This window comes from Podarcis tiliguerta, assembly GCF_965153285.1.
Source record: "Podarcis tiliguerta genome assembly, chromosome: 6".
Classification (NCBI taxonomy): Eukaryota; Metazoa; Chordata; class Lepidosauria; order Squamata; family Lacertidae; genus Podarcis; species Podarcis tiliguerta.
In genome coordinates, this window is record NC_139539.1 from 13993281 (window position 1) to 14014382 (window position 21102).

General features: G+C 42.5%; 2 protein-coding genes and 1 long non-coding RNA gene across 4 annotated transcripts in view; 2 read left to right on the plus strand and 1 right to left on the minus strand.

The window, feature by feature from the left end:
* LOC310680304 (serine/threonine-protein phosphatase 4 regulatory subunit 1-like) overlaps positions 1-10767 on the plus strand; it is a 48293-nt gene extending 37526 nt beyond the window's left edge. For both annotated transcript variants that reach the window (XM_083446822.1, XM_083446821.1), the window contains 6 exons: positions 764-925; positions 2555-2655; positions 3733-3853; positions 4119-4253; positions 6006-6147; positions 6894-10767. In XM_083446822.1, the coding sequence (XP_083302948.1) occupies positions 764-925; positions 2555-2655; positions 3733-3853; positions 4119-4253; positions 6006-6147; positions 6894-7048 (816 nt within the window). In that variant the 3' untranslated portion in view covers positions 7049-10767. The remainder of the gene's footprint in view (positions 1-763; positions 926-2554; positions 2656-3732; positions 3854-4118; positions 4254-6005; positions 6148-6893) is intronic.
* LOC310680462 overlaps positions 1-21102 on the minus strand; it is a 253575-nt gene that overhangs the window by 147567 nt on the left and 84906 nt on the right. The window lies entirely within an intron of this gene.
* Positions 10962-19303, plus strand: ANKRD60 (ankyrin repeat domain 60). Its single transcript, XM_083447104.1, has 4 exons — positions 10962-11877; positions 14026-14156; positions 15311-15476; positions 18694-19303. Exons 1-4 carry the CDS (start codon positions 11607-11609, stop codon positions 18966-18968), a joined length of 843 nt encoding a protein of 280 aa, XP_083303230.1. The 5' UTR covers positions 10962-11606; the 3' UTR covers positions 18969-19303.

The window sequence follows — 21102 nt, forward strand, 5'->3', positions numbered from 1 at the left end:
ACGGGCCCATAATAACATTACAGTTCATTTTAACTAATCCAGCTTCAGGCTGTCAGGATAGCAGGTTGAAGAGAGCATCTTTCCTAGCCAATATCGAGAGGTGCGCATATGCACAATGCAGCCAAGAACAAAGTTCATTTTATGCTTAAAAATAAAATGTCCCATTTACTTTCCATGAACTCTGTGTAGCTTAAGATAAAATGAAACAATCTATATGACATACAGTGTCTGCATGAGTCAGGTTATTATGTTTTTAATTAAACTTGCTATATATGTCCCTCCCTCTCAAATTCTTTTCGAGTTAAGAAATGATATTCCTGGCAGATGCAATGCTAGTGGTATTTGGGGCCCTAATCGTTTCCACCTTGAGGTGGAAGGTCGGTGAATAATTCTACAGAGGTATAACTTTATGCTGTGGAATGAGACTAAGGAAGTTTTTGCTTCTTGCAAAGCTTCCCAGAAAGCACAACTTTTTACTGTCTTCATGCAAACTGTTCTGCTATTGCCAGGGGGAAGCAGTAGGCATCATAGCTAACTAATCCTGTTATCCTCCTGGACCCTGTTGAGTTCAAAGACCAAGAATGAAGTTAGAATCTGGCACAATCAACTCGGGAAATTGGAAGGACAAGACAGAGAAGAGGCCTTTAAAAAAAAGCTAATGCTTTGTGCTTGCTTGCACTTGTGGTTTGATAGCTCTTTTAAATTTGCTATATTTGCTCAGCAGAGTTCAGTCTTGTTTTCCATTTTTGTTAACTGTTTACAGTGGAAGGTGCGTCGGACACTTGCTTTCTCTATTCATGAGCTGGCTGTTATTTTGGGAGATCAGTTAACAGCAGCGGATCTAGTACCTATTTTCAACGGCTTCTTAAAAGATCTGGATGAAGTGCGAATTGGAATCCTTAAACATCTTTATGACTTCCTTAAGGTAGATGGAGCTAACTCATTCATGTTTGCTCTGTTTCAGCTATATTTTTCTTAGAGGCATGCCCCTGGTCTAGAGAGGAACATGGAAAAGCCAAAAAAGAGAAAAAAATGTTTCATTTCTGAAGATTAACTTCATGCTAACTCCGCACTCTCTAACTGCACCTTCAAAATTTGCTCCAGAGGATTGGGGGATCTTCCAGAGCTGATTTAGGGAGTGCAAAAAGGGCTGCAGGAGGAAGGAGAGGAAAGTGAAGTCCGGTTCCTTGAGCAGAAATCTGCTATCACAGCATTGGATAGCAACCCATTGTGTTGGTGTGCGGTCCATATCTGCATTGTTACGTATTGCTTCATATGGTTGAAGAAGTGTCAAAAATGGATGTACTAATTGAATAGAGAGCCCAGATGTTAAATTTTTGAAAGGGAAAAAAATTGATAACTAATTCATAAACATTTTCACCACCATCACCACCACCAGAAAATATATTTCCCAATCTGCACTTTCATAGTGGGCATAATGGATGGTTTTCCATTGTTAATCATACTTAGAGAAGTCCCACTGATATCACTCTGTGACTGAAGGCCCCCTAAGTCTGTGTACCAGCCCAAACCTCTGTAGTATCTAACCTCAAATGCTATATATGTCCAATGCAAAGGTGACCCTGGTGTGTAGATAGTGTGCATAGATAGGCCTTGCTTTTAAGTATTGTGCTGCACTGATACTGGTGAATAGCATAGGCAGCCACTGTACAGGGACTGTAATGTTTAAATTGGTCTTAAAATCATTAACACATTGCATAAAGAAGTTGAAGTTACGTGAAACAATAATTACTGGTCAGCATTATCAGGATCTGCTTCCTAATTGAAATATCTGCAAATGTTTTGACTACTTGAACCTTTGAAATTAATGACGAATGAAATGGGATACTTTATACTAGCCCTGTGATTCAATTGTCAGAAACTAATTACTACTGAGATTTATTTATTTGTTATATTATTGTCCTTCTGTTAGGGTAGTGTACATACCTCAGGGCATTGGGCGTGGTTTTCTCTCTCCCCATTTTATCCTAAGAGCCCTGTTTTAGTAGCTTAGGTTGAGGTCTGGTTCCGCTGTAATTGGAAGCCATGGTTTCCTACTACATGAGCAGCCCTTGTCGGTCTTGGGTTTGTGGGCTTCCTTCTCTTTCTTCTTCTTTCATGTACCAGAGGAGGAGATTGGAAGCTTATGCTTCATATTTCAAGGAAGCCACAGTTCTTCATTACATCACAGCTTAGGGATCTGTGGCTTGTTTAGTAAGAACAAACTGGGATCAAATTGTGGAAGCTCACTTGTCTGATGCTCACTATTGTTTATTCATGAATTTACATCTGAGCTGGCAAACCCAAGGTTAACCAACAGGTTAGCTTCATGGCAGAGCAGGGTCTAAAGTCCAGTCCTGATCCAGCACTAAACTCTACAGCAGACTAGCATTTAACCTGAATGAGGAAAAGTTGTTTTTAGGAAAGATATGTTTAATGCTTCAGAATTGTGCTAGATTAATATTGAATATGATCTACTAGTCTTCATGCTCAGTTGCTAATAGGTTCAGTTGTGAAGTATTAATTCATTTTGGATTTTGTTTTGTGGGGGTAGTTACTTCATGCTGACAAAAGACGTGAGTACCTTTACCAGCTACAAGAATTTGTGGTTACGGATAACAGCAGGAATTGGCGGTTTCGTTATGAGCTTGCAGAGTAAGTGAAACTAGTTTCGATTTTGTATGTATTTGCTATTTAGTGGTTTCCATTTGGCTTTGAATTATAGCAAGGGCCACTTAAAAGCAGGACTATAAATCTATGCAGCAGATCATTCTGTGTAATAACGCTGACATCTAGTGTAGAACCTTGTAATTTCAGTACAAGGTTCTCAGTTCTAAGTGACAAGTATCGTATCCATTTACATTTCTTATTATGGTTGTAATATCGGCTGTGTGGATTCCAAAATATAAGTGTCTAATAAGACAGTGGTAGAAGTTTGTACTTTGCTTTCAGAATTCGCTGATGTTCTAAACGCTGCAGCACATTTGCTGATAGGAGTGAGACCCTAACACCTCTTCTCAGAGATCTGCACTGGTTTCCAATTTATTACTGGGCCAAGTTCAAGTCGTTATTGTTGCTATATAAAGCCCTTAAGAGCTTGCTTACAGGATCCCCTTACCCCATATGTGCTGACTTGACAGCTTCGATTTGTGGAACTGGCACCATTACAGATGCCACACAGCACTCGTTGTGCACTTGTAAGAAATTGTTCTTTCGGTGTGGCCCAACCGACACTTTCACAACAGGCAGGTGCCTTCACTGTATGCTTTTTGTATGCCTGCTTGAAGCATTTTTGTTTAGGCAAGCATATCCAGACATGTTGATGTTGACATGTTCTAATCTCTCTTTAGTTTACAGCTGGTTTTAATTGTTTTTAAAATAACTTGGTTTTTTATTGCTTTTATTTTAGGGTTTTTGTGTGTAAACTTCTTAGATGTTTTGTAAACTACTTACCGTAAATGAAATAGTATAAAATTTTTGTAAATAAATTACCAGGCATTGTTAGTCATCCGAAACCCCCTCTTGAGCAAGAAGATAGAATGGCCATCCTAGTGGTGCAGCAATAACACTGCTAGTACATTTGCAAAGCTAAGCAGGGTCTGGTATGATTTTGGATGGAATTGAGATTCCTGTATTGCAGGGGTTGGACCAGGGTCCCTTTCAACTCTACAATTCTATGATTCTTTGACCAATAAGACAGTGTTGTAAATAATTATTTCTCTCTTATTTTAGGCAACTCATTTTGATACTGGAGCTCTATAACCCCAATGACGTATATGACTACTTGCGGCATATTGCACTAACACTCTGTTCAGATAAAGTTTCTGAAGTCAGGTGGATCTCCTTCAAGCTGGTAAGCTTTTGCACTTTCCCTGTGTCTACATATGCTATACATATTATATTTTGTTTTACAAGATTGCTTTAACCTATATATTTTTTCTTGCTAATTTTCACTATAATTTTCCTGTGATTTGTCCTGTGTATTTAAAGACTAAAACAATTACTATTAAGGGACAAATATGGAAAACGTTTAGGCATTTGTTGCACCAGCATTGCCACCTTTAGTTGTTACTATTCATGACCTGATTCTTTCCTTTGATTCCCCCCCCCCCCTCCAGGTTGTGGCAATATTACAGAAATTTTATGCAAACAGCGCAAACTCTCTGGGTTTAAATTTCATTAATGAGTTGATTGTGAGGTTCCGCCATTGTTCCAAGTGGGTTGGAAGACAAGCGTTTGCCTTCATCTGCCAGGTGGGATTTTCTTTCTTTCTTTCATGACTAGGGTGTGAATAAAGAACAGAATTGCCTTCACACAGTTATACTGCTGAAGCTAAGCAGGGCATGGAAGCTAACTGCATGGAAAACTACCTGGGAAACTGTGTGCATGCTACTTGGAGTTGTGTGAAGTAAGAAAGGGATAGGAGTTATGACATGGACATCTACAGGAGGAACGTGTATAACCTTGAATCAGTGTAATGGAATCTTCTGCCTTTTAAATTTGTGCCTGTTTGGATAGATACTAAGACACTCTTGGCTTCTTGTGATAAAGGATTTAGTTTGAATGGTTCCTATTCAGAGGGGGCACCACTCACGACTGAGAAAACAAGTAGGAACACAATTAAAAGAGTTCTCAAATCCATTGGCAGCAAGTCCTATCAAGACTCTCAGTGGAGGTTCTGCCATCCCACTTAACTGCTATACATTATTCCCCCCCCCCCGCTCTCTCTCCTTGTTTTCTCCACTTTTCTCACCTGTTTTGATACCATTTACTTAGGTGCTCTGATGTATCAGGGCCTATATTGCTGCTTAAAACTGTACCACGAGGGAAACGGAGGTGCCTCCTTGGAGAGGGATGTTGAGAATACTTCTTATTAATAAACACTTTGCATTCAAGTACCCTCTTAGGGAGTTCCAAGAGCCTTGAAAACGTTATCTTCTTGTAATCATAAGATCGGACCAATCGCCCATGCAGTCTAGCACATTATTTTCACAGTGGCCAACCAGATCCCTAAGGGAAGACCAAAAGCACACTTTGTCCCCTAGCAATTGGTGTTCGGAGACCTGTCACCTCCACTACAGGAAGTAGGACACAGCCATGCTGGCAAGTATCCATTGCTAGCTTCATCTTCTGTGAATTTGTCTGGCCACATTTTAAAGCCACCCAAGTCGGTAGCCATGGCTACATCTTGGAGTAACAAATTCCACCATATAACTAGGCACTGTGTGAAGAAGCACTTCTTTAGTCTGTCCTGAATCTTTCAACACAGAGTTTCAATTGGATAACATTGGGTTCTAGGACTTATATGAGAAGGAGAAGAACTTTTCTGTGCTCACTTACTTTGCCCCATGCAGTACTTTGTACACCTCAAGTGAGCCCTTTTTTTCTTAACTAAAAATTGCAATTATTGCAAATATTGCAATTGTTGCTTGTGATGGAGTTGCTCCATCCGCTTGAATCATCTTGGGTACCATTTTCAGAACCTTTTCCAGCCCTACAGTGGCTTTTGTTTTGTTTTTTTGAGGTGTGCTGATCAGAACTGTTTGCAGTATTGGCAGTTTTATTTTCAGTCCCTTTCCTAGTGATCGCTTTTTCACAAATGCAGCACACTGAGTTGTCATTTTTTCCCAAGCTCTCCACCATGATGCCAAGGTCTTCTTCCTAGCCAGTCACTGCCAGTTTAGACTTCATTGATGCTTATGCGAAAATAGGCATTTTTGCCCTCGTGTAAGCTTTATGTTTGCTTACACTGAATTACACTTTCCACTTTACTACTCATTCGTCCAGTTTGGAGAGATCCTTTTGGACCTCCTCGAAATCTCTTTTTGTTCTTAATCCTGTAAGGCATTATTATTATCTCCTTTCTGCAGATGGAAGCTGAAAGAATTTGTGGCTTTCCTAAGCTACTTACTTAGTGCACAGCAAATGCCACCTCTTGATTATTGCTTTTATTGAAAAAGATGCTTGGTGTTTTAGCATTTATGTGTGATGGGTTTCTCTTGCAGGCAGTCGTTGAAGAGGAGTGCATGCCTGCTGACCATTTTGTTGAACACTTGTTACCCAGCCTTCTAAGTCTGGCTTCCGATCCCGTGCCAAATGTAAGGGTTCTGCTTGCTAAAGCTCTGAGGCAAACATTGTTGGAGAAAGGTATGCTAATTCATTCTGCACATAAACTGTTTTCTAGCAGTGTGATCTCCATAGTTAAGTAATAGTGCTGTCTTTTGCTACTTGTTTCGGATTACAATTGTATTGTAATCTGAAAAACTTGAGCACTTCAGTTGTTCATTCTTTTTCAACAAAGACCTTTATAGATATTGTTACTCACCAAACACATACATCCTATTGTGGTTCACAGCTTGGATCCCTGAATTCATCAGTTAGACTTGTGTCTTCCTGGTTCTGATGTCCCAGAAAACCCAGTGCAAACTGAGATACCATCATAAGGAGAACCCTGCTAAATCAGACTGAATATCCTTCTAGTCTAGTCCAGTTTCCCGAGTGGATCCCATTTGGCCTTTTCCTTAATGGCCTTTCAGCAAGCTGTAATTTGTTCATTTGTTTCTCCAGACTTTTGTCACTGTTGTGTTTCTTTCCCTTGCTGTACATGGTTTTAGGCTGCAATCTTATACCCATTCACCTGGAAGAAAGTCCCATTGAAATTGAGGGGACTTGCTTCTGAGTATGGTTGGCACTGTTAGTAATTTTAATTTTTTGTATCTACTTTTTATTGGCTCTTGTTTTTTATAATTTGTCTTAATTTACTGTAAGATCCCTTGTGGGCTCATCTGGACAAGAGAGAGTGTTAAAAGATTTCGGAAAAATAATAAATGAACAGCTAAGTGCTAAACAATGTAGTTCAGACTAAAATGTTCTCTTTCATTCCCCTATTCTAGTATATTTTAGAAGTGTTGGCAACCCTCACCTTGAAGCCGTTGAAGAGACTGTCCTAGTTCTGCAGGCGGACAGGGACCAGGATGTTTCCTTTTTTGCCACCATCAAACCAAAACACAATAATATGCACATTACTTCACTTGAGAAGCAAAATTAACTTCATTTGTCTGTGTGGACCACAAAATGATGACTCAGCTAACAGGTTGCTGCTTTGGCAACGAACCTGGACGAAGGACTGCATCAAGCAACCAATGTAACCGAAGGGAAAAGGGCTTGTTCTTAATACCGTCATTTAAATGAGGAACACATTGACCTTTTATCTACAGACTGGCAATACTGATATGGAATGCCCACCAATCATTCAGCTTTTGGTTTTTTGCCTTTCAAGGATGTGGGCAGGGACACTCCTCTCTACAGAAAGTATTTATGTATTGCTTGTGTGAAGTTGTACACGTTCATTGCTTCATCGTCACCCCAGATAACAGGAATATGCCTTTTGAACATGGTGACTCAGAGACAAGGGAAGGCTAATCACTTGGCTTCCAATTCAGAGTGGTGCACAGAGCTATATAGTCAGTGAACATAGAAAATGTGGAGTTTCACCCGTTTTGTTGTAATGGACACTCACTGTTGCATTGCTAATGGCATCACATTTTATTATATAAATTCATCCAGAAAGTTGGCAAAGAGTTCAGAAAACTTGAATCCATATCTGTAAGCCATTTTTTAAAAAAACAAACAGCACAGCAAAAGTAAATTTTCATTCCCCCTGGGTGGAAGTGACATTTTTTAAAAACAACAGAGGGCTTCACTTTTGTGAATTGTAGCATTTTTTGGTTCTTCTGTGTTTGTGAGTATGTCACTCTGTGTGTGTGTGTGTGTGTGTGTGTGTGAGAGAGAGAGAGAGAGAGAGAGAGAGAGAGAGAGAGAGAGATTCATTTCATAGTGGTAGCTTTTCTTCTTGCAGTTATCTCTCAATCTTTTTCTGATAAATCTGTTACATTAATATAAGCTGCAGTTCTCAAACAACTAACTCTGATGTAGTTCTTGTATATTTGTTGGGCCTACTCCAAAGTAAGTGGTTTGAGGCTTGCGGATATAGGCTGCTGGGCCTTCAATCCTGGGCTATGATTGGAATTTGTTCAAAAGTCTGGAGAACCACACAAAAGCTTTTGCTTGTTTATGAGTGCAAGGTCAGAGATCTGGGAATCTGGGTTTCTCTACTTTGGGTCTTGAGAGTTGCTTCCCCCCCTCCCCCCAAAGATCGGTGGAAAGTTTGGTACAAAATGTGCCCTGCCCAAAGAGCTGTGCATGACCTTCTCTTCCCACGTGGGGGCTTTTCAGCCACCTCCTTCCAACTGCATCCTTCTCAAAAAGATTGTTCTGAAGATTAGGAGCAGCATTCCATTTGCTGTGGGGGACCACTGCTAGAAGGGAAACCCAAGACCTCTCTGTCTCCGTGTGGAATCATGTTGCATGTGCCCACAGACCTCTCTGGATTTCCCACTAATTCTGGCTTACGGTTGTAAACTCTAATTTGAGTGACATTGTCTTGGAAGGGATATAAATCAGTGGAAATATAAATGGGAAAGGAAAAACAGAGGGGGATCAGAGCAATCTGAACATTGCATAGTTCATATACTATATGCAAGAGTCCTGGAAAATTAATGACACCAACAAGGTGATTCACATTGTGTTCCCAACTGTAGGCCCATTCTCATGAGTTTCCATCTTTGGATACCCATGAAAATGTAATCTTTAAATACATAATAAACAACTTCTCTAGGGACTGTGGAGTCCAGAAACCCAGATTATACTGTATGTACAGAAGCAAATTATGTAGATGTTATAGGTCTTCACCAGGGATTATTCAGGGGAGTGATTGCTGCTGGAATTTAATATTTATTTATGATTTGACCATAAGTAGAAAAGTTCTGCAGTAGAATCTTATGAAATAGTATCCTCTTCAAGTTTTCTTTACTTGAATATGCAAGCCTCACAGCGCAATTATACATAAACGCAACTTGGAAGTAAGGCCCGCTGATCTTTGTGATAATTACTTCCAAGTAGATAAGATATAAGATTGTGCTGTTTGGAATTTAAATGCAGAAAACCTCACAGGAAGCACTGTAACCTTTGGCTAAGCATAACTGAATCTCTCTCTCTTTTTAAAGGTATCTGACAAAATCACATTTAGCAGCAAGTAAATATTTTCCGTTTAGCATTTGTCTGGTATCTAGCTAGGGCATAGCTGTGGTCTCTCAAATAACTTTGCTTCATTAAGTGGTTGTACTGTCAGAACTGTCAGCTTGCTTCCTGGTATATGTTTCTCAATTTGTTTATTTTATGGTTTAATTTGCCACAATTGCCTACTGAATTCTGGACATAATACTATGAAATATTGTGCTGCAGATTGCAATACAGTGTTTAACGTTTATAATAGCGTTTTGCTTTGCAAGATCCTAAAATGCTTTTAGAAATGTGTCCTTGCTATTTCAGTACAAAACGTTTAAACTCTGTGAATTCTGCAAGGTGGTTCTACACTTAAATGTTTTAATATGTTTAAAACAAAATGCCTCTTCAATGCAAATGATTTTTATGACTGCAGTTTTTCAGCAAAATGTCAGTTTTTTTTGTAGTTTTAATATCTTTTTCTAATGCTAACATACAAGTATTTTTTAACAGTTCAGATTTTTCTAAAATTGTTCTAACCAGTTTTTAGTTTTGTTGACCATAACAGGTCGTTAAATTTTTTTCAGCACTGATCATCTTTTTTTAAGTGTATATAGAAATGTTTGAAAAGAATTGTATATGGTCTGCTGTTTGGACATTAAAATAATCCAGTTTGGGCTGCCATGTTGTTAGATTTAGATTGATAGGTACCCTTTGCTACACTAGCCTAACTAAATAACCTAAGTATCCATGTGTCTTTAGAAAGTTGGAGTAGTTTTCATGAAGGTATTGTTTAGTTAGTTTCACTTATGCATGAGTAGGCTGTTAAACTTAATTTTGCAGAAGCAACAAATCAAAATTTTCATTAAAAAATAGCACCTTTTTTCTAAATCCAGGAGTTTTCACCATTTTTAAAATGGGATTTTTGTTCTTAAATTGTTTTTTTTTAATGGTGTTTAAAAATCTAGAGTTGCATGCACTTGAGGAGAGAGAATTCTGGGCAGTTATTTTTGACTTTTCCCTCTCTCACCTCACCTTTCCAACATTGAAACCCTCCCCCCCTTCTGATTTTGTGTGTTTTGCATTCCATTTCTTATCGGCAATAGGTGAGAGTAGCAAAGAACTTCACTGTCACAACCTCCATTCATTTCACAGTGGCTTGTTTGTCGCTTCTGCATAAACAACTGAAATGACTGAAAAGGGGGCAGCAACGGTTCTTGACTTGCTCCCCAATGTAATTTGTGCATGATGACAGCACCTTATAGATCACTCTCTGGGCAGATGGACATATGCTGTGGAGTAACATATTCATTCACTCTGTTTTAAATTATGTAAAAAAGAAATTTGGTGGACCTCACCAGGAGCAAAAGTTGCCATCCCTCTCACACAAAAGTTGCAAGGATTTTGCTTTTAGATAAGGGATGCGAAAAATATAAGTGGTGCAATACTGAAATATTGTAATCCAAAGCACGCTAGCCATTTTGCCTCGAAATCAAACCTGCTGTTATCTGCTGTATGTGGTTATAAATTTGGCGCCTCCTGGAATCCTGCCCAAGTGGCAGTTGTATGTCTGTAAAAGGTGATGTTTAGGACCCAGAATAGATGGAGACACTCTGGAAGTGCCGCTGATTTTGTCAAAACATAGAATCTATGTAACTTTTTATTCATATTTATCTCAATAAATCCAATGACTGTTTTCCCAAACTTCTCTTTCTTTTGTTGACTTGACTTGCACCATATCATAGCGAACCCTTCTAAGCAATTTAATAGGGCTACCTTCAAAATATCTCAGGCACCCCATAATGTCAGGCTTCGGGGAAACGTCTTCCTCCCTCCCTTTGGCCGTGGATAAGCAGAACAAAGCAAAAATAGTCTCTTACCATTTGAAGAGATTTTAACGATGACAGCAAAAGAACAGAGAGTCCATTCTCGGAGTAAAGGTGCTCCTAATTAAGGTTTACACCTACTTCCCCCCCAGTCACCCTCGTCACTTCCTCGTCTTGCAACCTGATCTCGCAACCACTTTGCTGTCTGTTCTGCCGCCTTATTTGCTCATCGTGACCTTGGGCTGGGCAGATGTAGGCTCTCCAGCGAGAGAGAGTCTGTTAACTCTCTTTCTCTCAGTTCTCCTAGCTTTCCACCACCCAGTTCTTCCCAACTTTTGTCTTCTGAACTGTGTCCCTCTGCGAACCACTGTTCCAAATCTATACTGTCCCACTGCTCCTGGGAAGATTCAGGATCCTGATCCAAGGGAGGGGGCTACTCCTGCCATTCCTCATCTTTGCAGACCTCCTCAGCATGGTCCCTGACACCTAATATCTTATGTTTCCCAGCTGTGGGGGATACATAGTGAAGGAAAGGAGATTTAAGTGTCTGTTATCTGCTGGGAGTTCCAATTGCAAGTTGTCAAAGGTGTGTCCTAGCTGCAAAATGACATCACATTGGCTGATGATCTGCCAGCCGTGCATTGTCCTGTGTCATGACATCATTGCTTTGATGTCCTAGAGGTTCAGCTAGCAACAATCTGATGAGTGGTTCAAAGAATGCCGGACAAGAAAAAAAAGACAGTGAGCATTTCCTCACTGGGGGCTTCTCGCGGCGGCATCTTCTCACGGCATAGGTCATTACGTCCAGGGGACTTTCAAGCTCCCGTGATCCGATATTTTAACATCAAGTTGCATCTGGTGGAGGCTGATGAGGTCTATACCGTGCCCGAGTGTCACCGCGACTTAACCATAAGAAATCTGAAGAACCGCCTGGAGCTCTTAGTCGGGATCCCTGTGAATTTCCAACGCCTCCACTACCTGGATAGAGGTGAGGTCCCCCTTCTACAATCAGCAAAAGTGTTACGGGAAAAGAATTAACCTTTCAGAGTTAGACCAGCTAAGCTGGGAGTCTGCATCCAAAACTGGATACAGTGGTACCTCGGGTTACATACGCTTCATGTTACAGACTCCGCTAACCCAGAAATAGTACCTCGGGTTAAGAACTTTGCTTCAGGATGAGAACAGAAATTGTGCTCCGGCAGCGCGGCAGCAGCAAGAGGCCCCATTAGCTAAAGTGGTGCTTCAGGTTAAGAACAGTTTCAGGTTAAGAATGGACCTCCGGAATGAATTAAGTACTTAACCCGAGGTACCACTGTAGTTTCAAGAGCTGTCTACCAAAAGGGTGACTTTGTATTGATGGTTACCTGTTTATTGCCAGTTTCAAGTATTGTAACATTCATGACTATATGATTTTATATGCCACATATACAGCCTGGGCTGTTGTATTCTATGATTAAAGTGTCATTCTGGACACAAGCAATCCAAATTCTGTGCTAACGAAAGCTGAATTGTATTAATTATACCAATATACATTATTTCATTTAGCACAATTCCCTACTTTTTACTCTTTTGTATAATTCTGGTTCTTCTAGTTTTGAGAAGGGCAAAGATACCGAGGCCCTATCCTTAATCACTGAAAATTTTATTCAGTTGCCCCTTTCTGGATTCTAAGATTTGTGCAGGCAATGCCCACAAACTTTGAAGTGTATTTTTTCAGCCTCAAGGAACCTGAATTAATAACCTTTGGTGTCGGTTTCTAGCTTCTTTTCATCTTGCAGGTGGCAATTCTGTCACACTATATTGTTCCGTAATGTTTGGCAAATGGAGCTGAGAAGCAGCATAGTCTTTTTCATACAGAAATATTGGTTGTCATAAATGAAATTTTTTATGTTTAGTTGCTTTAGGAGTCATCATTAGCTGTTTGCTTTTAATAATTGTTATAAAATACGTTACGTGAATTTGTAAACTGTTTAGCAGTTGATCCAATTTGTTTTGCAGTTGATCCAATACAACATTTGCAGTTCTACCTCCCTAAATCTATCATTTTGAGATAGCTTAACTGCACATGGGTGGGTTAGTTTACTAAGCAAGTCATTATTTGACCAAGAAACAAATGATCATGAGAAAAAGGAGATTATGGTGCAAGAGACAGAATTTTCATGCTGGTCATCTCTGCTGCCATTAAGCAATCATCACAAATCCTAGACCATATGGGTTTGAAGACAGCGTTGAAAGAATGCGATCAGAATCTAGAACAATCAAAAAGGTTTGGCTGTTTCTGCAGAGACTCTTGTCGTGAACTGCTTTAAAGTTTGGCCAGAATACTAGCTTTAAAAATCCATTTTAAAAATAAATTATAACCTTTCCGCCAATAAACCCATGATGGTGTACATTGTTCCCGCTATCCCTGCCCCCGCACTTTACCCATACAAAACCAATCCTGTGAGATAAGGTAGACCTATAGGCAATGACTGGCCCAACACCCCTCAATTAGTTGCATGACAGTTGGTTAGAGCTGATGTGCTGATGATAATGCCAAGGTTGCCGGTTGAATCCCTGTATGGGACAGTTGCATATTTCTGCATTGCAAGGGGTTTGGACTCTCAGGTTCCTTTCCAACCCTACAATTCTATGATTTGAACCCTGGTCTCTCAGATCCACGTCTGGCACATAAGTGCACCACACTGGCGACAGCCTTCTTTGTTTTCTCTTCTTGGTTGCTTCAATGTTTTGATTAAAACAAAACAAAACACGATGATGACAATTAATTGCCTTTCTACGAGATACCCAGATTACCCTGGGCTGTGTATAGATGGCTCAAAATTCAGGGCTGGCTTGTAAATGGCTGCTTTGTGGAGGAACAGGTGATCCCTGTGCATATTACAGGAAATTATTCTTGTGTGTTAAGGGTAGGGACTAGGGAGAAACCAGAAATTCACGCCCTAAAATGCAGCTGTTACCAGTAAATGTCAGTGCCTTTCAAGTCACCCTGAGACCTTCAAGTGGACTGATGTTTGCTCCCTCCCCCCCCCCCCCAAATAATTGATCTTGGTCTTTCAACCCTCCTTTCCACATCTCTATCATCATCTTTTGCCTTGCAACCTTCTGAAGTTTTTTGAATTATCTCCTCCCGCAGTGGATCTCAGTGACCACTCTATGTTCAAGCATAATGACATTATTCCTGGAGGAACCATCACCATGCGAATTTGGCCAGAAGACTCCTGGGGGCAATTGGTGACTGCAGCTGTGACAGGAAACAACAAAAAGGTTGGTTTTCTTTTCTAAAGGGGGGGGGGGGGATTCCTTCTACAGAAACTGCAGCGAGTGATTTGTGAGCGTGCCTTTATGCTGAGGAAATCAATGTTTCCATAGTAGGAGAGGGAATGTTAATGTTGTCCCCATGTCGCACACTGCTGTTGTTTCATTCTCAGATTCTCTTTTTGCGCAAATGTTTTACCGTGTCATAAAAAGTCAGAGGATATGTGTGCATTTTTGACATACATCCTCTGCCCAGTACCAAAGTACACCTTGAATACAGCACAAGTTCTCAAAATCACAAGGTGCTTAGCAGAAACAGAGGGAGCTTAATACTTCTGGCACCTTGAGATATTAAAAGCGGCCACATAATCTAAAGATACTACCTTGGTGCTTGTTTGTATCAGGCAGCACTAGGTTGATTCCTTTCCTTAAAGGGTAGCGGCATTTCTATAACTTCCTTTACTCACTCTTTTTCCACAGGTTGTACAATGACAATAAAGGCATTATTATTATTAGATGCATAAGAGAGAGAATCTTCAGGGTCACCATTTTGCTTATTGCGTGAAGTTAAAATTGGCACTGGTTAACGGCCCTCCAGATGTTTTTGGCCTACAACTCCCATGATCCCTAGCTAGCAGGACCAGTGGTCAGGGATGCTGGGAATTGTAGTCTCAAAACATCTGGAGGACTGAGGTTGAGGAAGCCTGCATTGAACAGCCTTTGTCTGCTAATCTGCATGCATTTGGGAAGGATATTAGGGTTGCCATATTCTGAAGAGCGAAAAAAGAGGACACATTTGCAAGCTTCTACTTTGAACTATGGATCGCTATGATGACTCTCATTTTACATACCCATGAGAGAAAGGATGTGTCCTGGGAAAAGGGGACGTACGGCAACCCTAACATTTCCAGCATATTGGCTTATTTTCTGCATTGCCCTTCCCACAATGATTCAACCCTCACATAATGACGAGTCTGGCAGAGAAGTCCAGAAGCCAAACGGAAGGCGATGCCGCAAACCCGCTGACTGGATAAACAGGGGAAATGTTGCCCATCTTCTACTGCCTTTCCAACAGCTTGGGATTCGCTCACAGCGTGCAATAGGTTTCCTCCAAGCCTGTTTAAATAATGAGTCAATACTTGTTTTGTGTCTTCCATTGCCAGATTGTTGTTGCAGGAGGTTCAATGTCTTCCACATTTGCCACGGCCTATTCCACATCCCTGGGACCAGCAGAGAGGAACGAATGGTTAGCACACCGAACCTTTGTGGCTTTATTTATCAATGCGCGCAGGGGTCGTTTGGATGCAGTGGATTTCCTGATGCAAAATGGTAGCATCCTTATATTCTGAAGGGGCCCTTGTAGCTGTCTAAGGCTGATGTTTTCAATATTGCAAGTCTCAAAGTTTAAGGTGGTTAGGAATAAATAAGTCAATTGCTTCCAAACATTGTAAGAAAGTGAAGCACAGTTTCAGTCCAACGTAAAAACCAGGGTCAAAATGGATAAAATTACAAAGATAGTATAATAACAAATGGACTTGTCTGTTGAGCTGAAACTTGATCAAAACCATTATATGACCAATATAACCAAAATTTGTCCAAGACCAGATGTGTTTCAGCCCAGCTGGTCATCCTTAGTGGTCAGAAGAAAACTATTACATACAATTTGATCACAGAGCATTAGTCCAATAGGTTAATTTGCCTAAAATGATATGGTGAGCTGGTCGTCATATAACACATGGCTTTCCCACAAAAGAATGCTCCAACTATCACACAATTGCAGTCATTTCACACACTAGCAAGGTTATGGTTAAAATTCTACAAGGCAGGCTTAAGCAGTATGTGGACTGAGAACTCTCAGAAGTGCAAGCTGGATTTCAAAGGGGCAGAGGAACCAGAGACCAAATTGCAAACATGTGCTGGATTATGGAGAAAGCTAGAGAGCTCCAGAAAGACATCTACTTCTGCTTCATTGACTATGCAAAAGCCTTTGACTGTGTCGACCACGGCAAACTATGGCAAGTTCTTAAAGAAATGGGAGTGCCTGATCACCTCATCTGTCTCCTGAGAAATCTCTATGTGGGACAAGAAGCTACAGTTAGAACTGGATATGGAACAACTGATTGGTTCAAAATTGGGAAAGGAGTACGACAAGGCTGTGTATTGTCCCCCTGCTTATTTAACTTATATGCAGAAGTCATCATGCAAAAGGCTGGGCTGGATGAATCCCGAGCAGGAATTAAGATTGCCGGAAGAAATATCAACAACCTCAGATATGCAGATGACACAACCTTGATGGCAGAAAGTGAGGAGGAATTAAAGAACCTTTTAATGAGGGTGAAAGAGGAGAGTGCAAAATATGGTCTGAAGTGCAACATAAAAAAAACTAAGACCATGGCCACTGGTCCCATCACCTCCTGGCAAATAGAAGGGGAAGAAATGGAGGCAGTGAGATATTTTGCTTTCTTGGGCTCCATGATGACTGCAGATGGTGACAGCAGTCACGAAATTAAAAGATGCCTGCTTCTTGGGAGATAGGCAATGACAAACCTAGACAGCATCTAAAAAACAGAGACATCACCTTGCCAACAAAGGTCCGTATAGTAAAAGCTATGGTTTTCCCAGTAGTGATGTATGGAAGTAAGAGCTGGACCATAAAGAAGGCTGATCGTCGAAGAATTGATGCTTTTGAATTATGGTGCTGGAGGAGACTCAAGAAGAAGAAGAAGAAGAAGAAGAAGAAGAAGAAGAAGAAGAAGAAGAAGAAGAGGAGTTTGGATTTGATATTCCGCCTTTCACTCCCTTTAAGGAGTCTCAAAGCGGCTAACATTCTCCTTTCCCTTCCTCCCCCACAACAAACACTCTGTGAGGTGAGTGGGGCTGAGAGACTTCAAAGAAGTGTGACTGGCCCAAGGTCACCCAGCAGCTGCATGTGGAGGAGCGGAGACGCGAACCCGGTTCTCCAGATTACGAGACTACCGCTCTTAACCACTACACCACACTGGCTCTTGAGTCCCATGGATTGCAAGAAGATCAAACCTATGCATTCTGAAGGAAATCAGCCCTGAGTGCTCACTGGAAGGACAGATCCTGAAGCTGAGGGGAATGTGAAGCCTGCACCTTACACTACTTGGGAGGCAGCAATGGCAGCAGTGGGCACTGCCAGGCCTGCATGGCAGAACAACAACAACAACAATTTATTTATACCCCGCACATCTGGCTGGGTTTCCCCAGCCGCTCCCCTTTGGTACCGGGCATGCAGCTCCCAGGCAGGCCTTGCACACAGCAAGCACAATCAAGGCCAGTACGATGCCTGTCCATAGCTGTCAACTTACAGATTTGAAAATAAGGGACCAGCAGCCTCGAAAATAAGGGATAAGCAGCCAAAATAAGGGATTTTGCTGTTGTAAAGCAAACATACATTGGTAGGATTGGCAGATGCTGTTAATCCTGCATAAAGCGGTTGTGACGCCGTGGCACCCGCTGAAGCACCGCCCTTTTGCGTCCCTCCCCATCCCCTCCTCTTCCTCCTCCCTCAGGCCGCCTCCTCAGCTGCCACCACCACTGCTGCCTCCGGACTTGCGGGCTGCGTGGGCGAGAGTCTCTCTCCCTCCCCCCCCTTTCTTGGGCGGGGAAGGGCCAATGGAACTCCTCGTGCCAGGACGACGGCTCCAGCGCGCTCTCTCTCTCACGGCAGAGGACCCCGAGCCGCTGCTTCCCTCCTGAGCCGGGCGAGCATGAAACCCGGGAAATTTAAGGGACATCATCAGTAAGGGATAGTAGCGGGACACGGCACTGGGATAAGGGAGTTTCCCGCCAAATAAGGGACGGTTGACAGATATGTGCCTGTCTCCCTGCCCGGCCTCCCACTTTTCCATCTGTTCCCAACAGCAAGGCAAGTGGACTGTCTGACTGGGCTCCCTCACCCACTTGCTTGTTTACTCTGAGGCCGCCTCAGCTCCTGGCAACCAGCACCCCCTGGCCAGCCCCAGAGGCGCCATTTGCCTGGGGAGCTCATAGCTGGGGCTGCTGCAACCAAGCCACACAAGCCTTTGGGAGGCAGAGATGCAAGAGGGCATCAGAGGAGGGAGGGGAGGGAAGAGGGACAGAGGCCAGTGTTGCCCGCGGCACCCCTGACTATCATTCAAGGCACCCCAGGGTGCCAGGGCACACTGGTTGAAGACCACTGCATTAGAGGGTTAAAGAGTTTACAGTGGATGCTTGGGTTGTGAACGTGATCCATGTGGGATGCACGTTTGCAACTTGCAGCGTCCGCAACCTGCGCATCTGCACATGCGTGGGTTGCAATTCAGCACTTATGCGCATGTGCAAAGCGCAATTTAGTGCTTCTGCGCATGCGCGACCGCCGAAACCAGGAAGTAATCCGTTCTGATACTTCCAGGTTTTGACGGTCTGCAAGCTAAAGAAACACAACCTGAAGCATCTGTAACCTGAAGTATGACTGTACTGTATTGTCTTACAAAAGTTTTTCGATATGTTAAACTCTGGTCTCTTAGATCCCTTGTTTTGTGTGCTTCCCCCTCTCCAGGTGCTGATTTGGCATATAAAACGCCGCTGGGTAGAACAGCCCTCCACGTTGCCGTCACCTCGGGCCACTGCGACTGCATCGACCTGCTTCTTAGCTACGGGGCCAAGGTTAGCGATGAAGACAATGATGGCCAAAATGCTGTGATGCTGGCCCGCCTGTGGGGGCAGAAGGAATGCGAGCGGAGGCTCTTTCGGTACCAGTGGAAGCTGCGGGCAGGCGCAAGTGCTCAGCTCGCTGCTATCAAGGTCAAATCGGTGGATAAAGTGGAACCTTGATTCCGAGTCTAAGATCCAGTGGAGGGGCTTTGATCACTTGCTGAGAAGCACCTGGTCTGAGCATCATCGAATGTTTATCTGGGAAGAAGTGCAGCATGGACTCTAAATTGTTCAGTTTAGGTTTTGTTTGTTTGTGTAAGTGATGGTTGCCTCTGTAAGTTAACACCGCCCTTCTCAAACACACAATTAATGGATGACACTTTCATCCCTGTGTGTGTTTGTGTCTGTTTAATGCAGGTTTATAAACTGCTTCGCCACCCAACGTTACCAAAGTGCTGTACAGTAGAATGAATTATAAAGTTAAGAGCAATAAAATGATTTATAGAATTGTGCAACTGACATCCCATAAAATGATTGGGTCACAAACAAACCAGTAGGTACTTGTCTAATTTAAGCTGGTAACTGATTCTAGAGGGCTGAAGCTACAATACGAAAGGCCTGGTTTCTAGGACACACTAAGCACATCTCTGGGATCTGTGGAACTCACTGCCTATTGGCAATGAATGCAACTACCTTAGCAGAGGTCATGGAATCAATGGTGTTCTGCACCAGCTGCAGTTTCAGGACTAAGTACAAGAGAAGCCTCATGTAAAGCACATTGCAGTAATCCAACCTTGGATTTTATTGGATTTGGGGGGTGGGGTACTTTTTCTCATTACTTCTATCTGCATGTCATGTTTATGGGTTATTACTGGCACAAGCCATGTGCTCATCTAATTCTTGGAGGACCCAGTCAGCAGCACTTTTGGGAATGGCTAGAAGACAGCCGGATCCGTTCACAACCAGAGGTTATATGAGCCTGTGAGAAAAATTGGGGGGGCACTTTCATGCAAGTTCTTATAAGGAGAAGAGGGGGAGACTGCACCCCGACCAAAGGCCTGGCAGAACAGCTCCGTCTTGCAGGCCCTATGGAAAGATGTCAAATCCTGCAGGGCCCTGGTCTCTTGTGACAGCATGTTCCACCAGGCTGGGGCCACAGCCGAAAATGCCTTGGCCCTGGTCGACCAGTCTAATCTCCTTAAGACCCGGGACCTCCAATATGTTATTATTTGCGGACCATAAGGTCCTCCGTGGGGCATACCAGGAGAGGAGGTCCTGTAGGTACGAGGGTCCTAGGCGGTATGGCTCCCCTTTATCACATACACAGTCCAACAAGACAACGACAAGAACCCATTCCCTGGTTTTGAAATATTTCGCCACTGGAAGACACCTTTTCTGTTTTGAATGTCCATTCTAACAGTACCCGGTAGAGGGTGCTCAAGGATCAGACACCAAGCAGCTAATCACTGTTTGGTCTTTCAGATTCCTCCAGAGACCAGGTAGGATACTCCAAAGATGAACCTGCAAAACTGAAGGTTGGCTGCAGGCAGGAGCACCCAGCGCAGCCAGATGAAGAAGGGTCAATTTGGTATTTGCCTTGTGGCATGGGATTGTCATGCACTTAAAAGGAGGAAGGACACAAAGCAGGGATGCTTCATAGCCTGCAGCTATGTACACAGCTTATCTTTTCACCAGAACTATCCCAGGGGTGGTAGTATTGATATTATTATTATTAATTTATTATTATTAATTTATTTATACCCCACCTTTTTCCCTAACTCAAGGCAGCTTACAGGTAAAATAAAGGTAAAGGGACCACTGACCGTTAGGTCCAGTCATGACAGACTCTGGGGTTGCGGTGCTCATCTTGCTTTATTGGCCGAGGGAGCGGGCGTACAGTTCATGTGGCAAGCATGCTAAGCCACTTCTGGCGAACCAGAGCAGCACACGGAAACGCCATTTACCTTCCCGCTGGAGCGGTACCTACTTATCTACTTGCACTTTGAAGTGCTTTTGAACTGCTAGGTTGACAGGAGCTGGGACTGAGCAACAGGAGCTCACTCCGTCACGGGGATTCGAACCGCCGACCTTCTGATCGGTAAGCCCTAGGCTCTGTGGTTTAACCCACAGCGCCACCCACGTCCTCTACAGGTAAAATAGGAACAGCTAAAAACATTTTTTTTAAATGCCCAATCATTAGAAAACAAACTTTCATAGAATCAAAACTACATGTAAATCTAAAAGACCTATTAAAGATGATTGCAATTAAAACAGCACGGCACCAGCCCTTTCATTAGAAGCAGCCTGTTCCCAA

Excerpts from the sequence above, each read along its gene's own strand:
- ANKRD60 (XM_083447104.1), top strand. The coding sequence starts at position 11,607 with ATGCCGGACAAGAAAAAAAAGACAGTGAGCATTTCCTCACTGGGGGCT. Across the intron at positions 11,878-14,025 it reads CCTCCACTACCTGGATAGAG|TGGATCTCAGTGACCACTCT; the intron begins GTGAGGTCCCCC and ends CTCCTCCCGCAG. Across the intron at positions 14,157-15,310 it reads TGACAGGAAACAACAAAAAG|ATTGTTGTTGCAGGAGGTTC; the intron begins GTTGGTTTTCTT and ends TTCCATTGCCAG.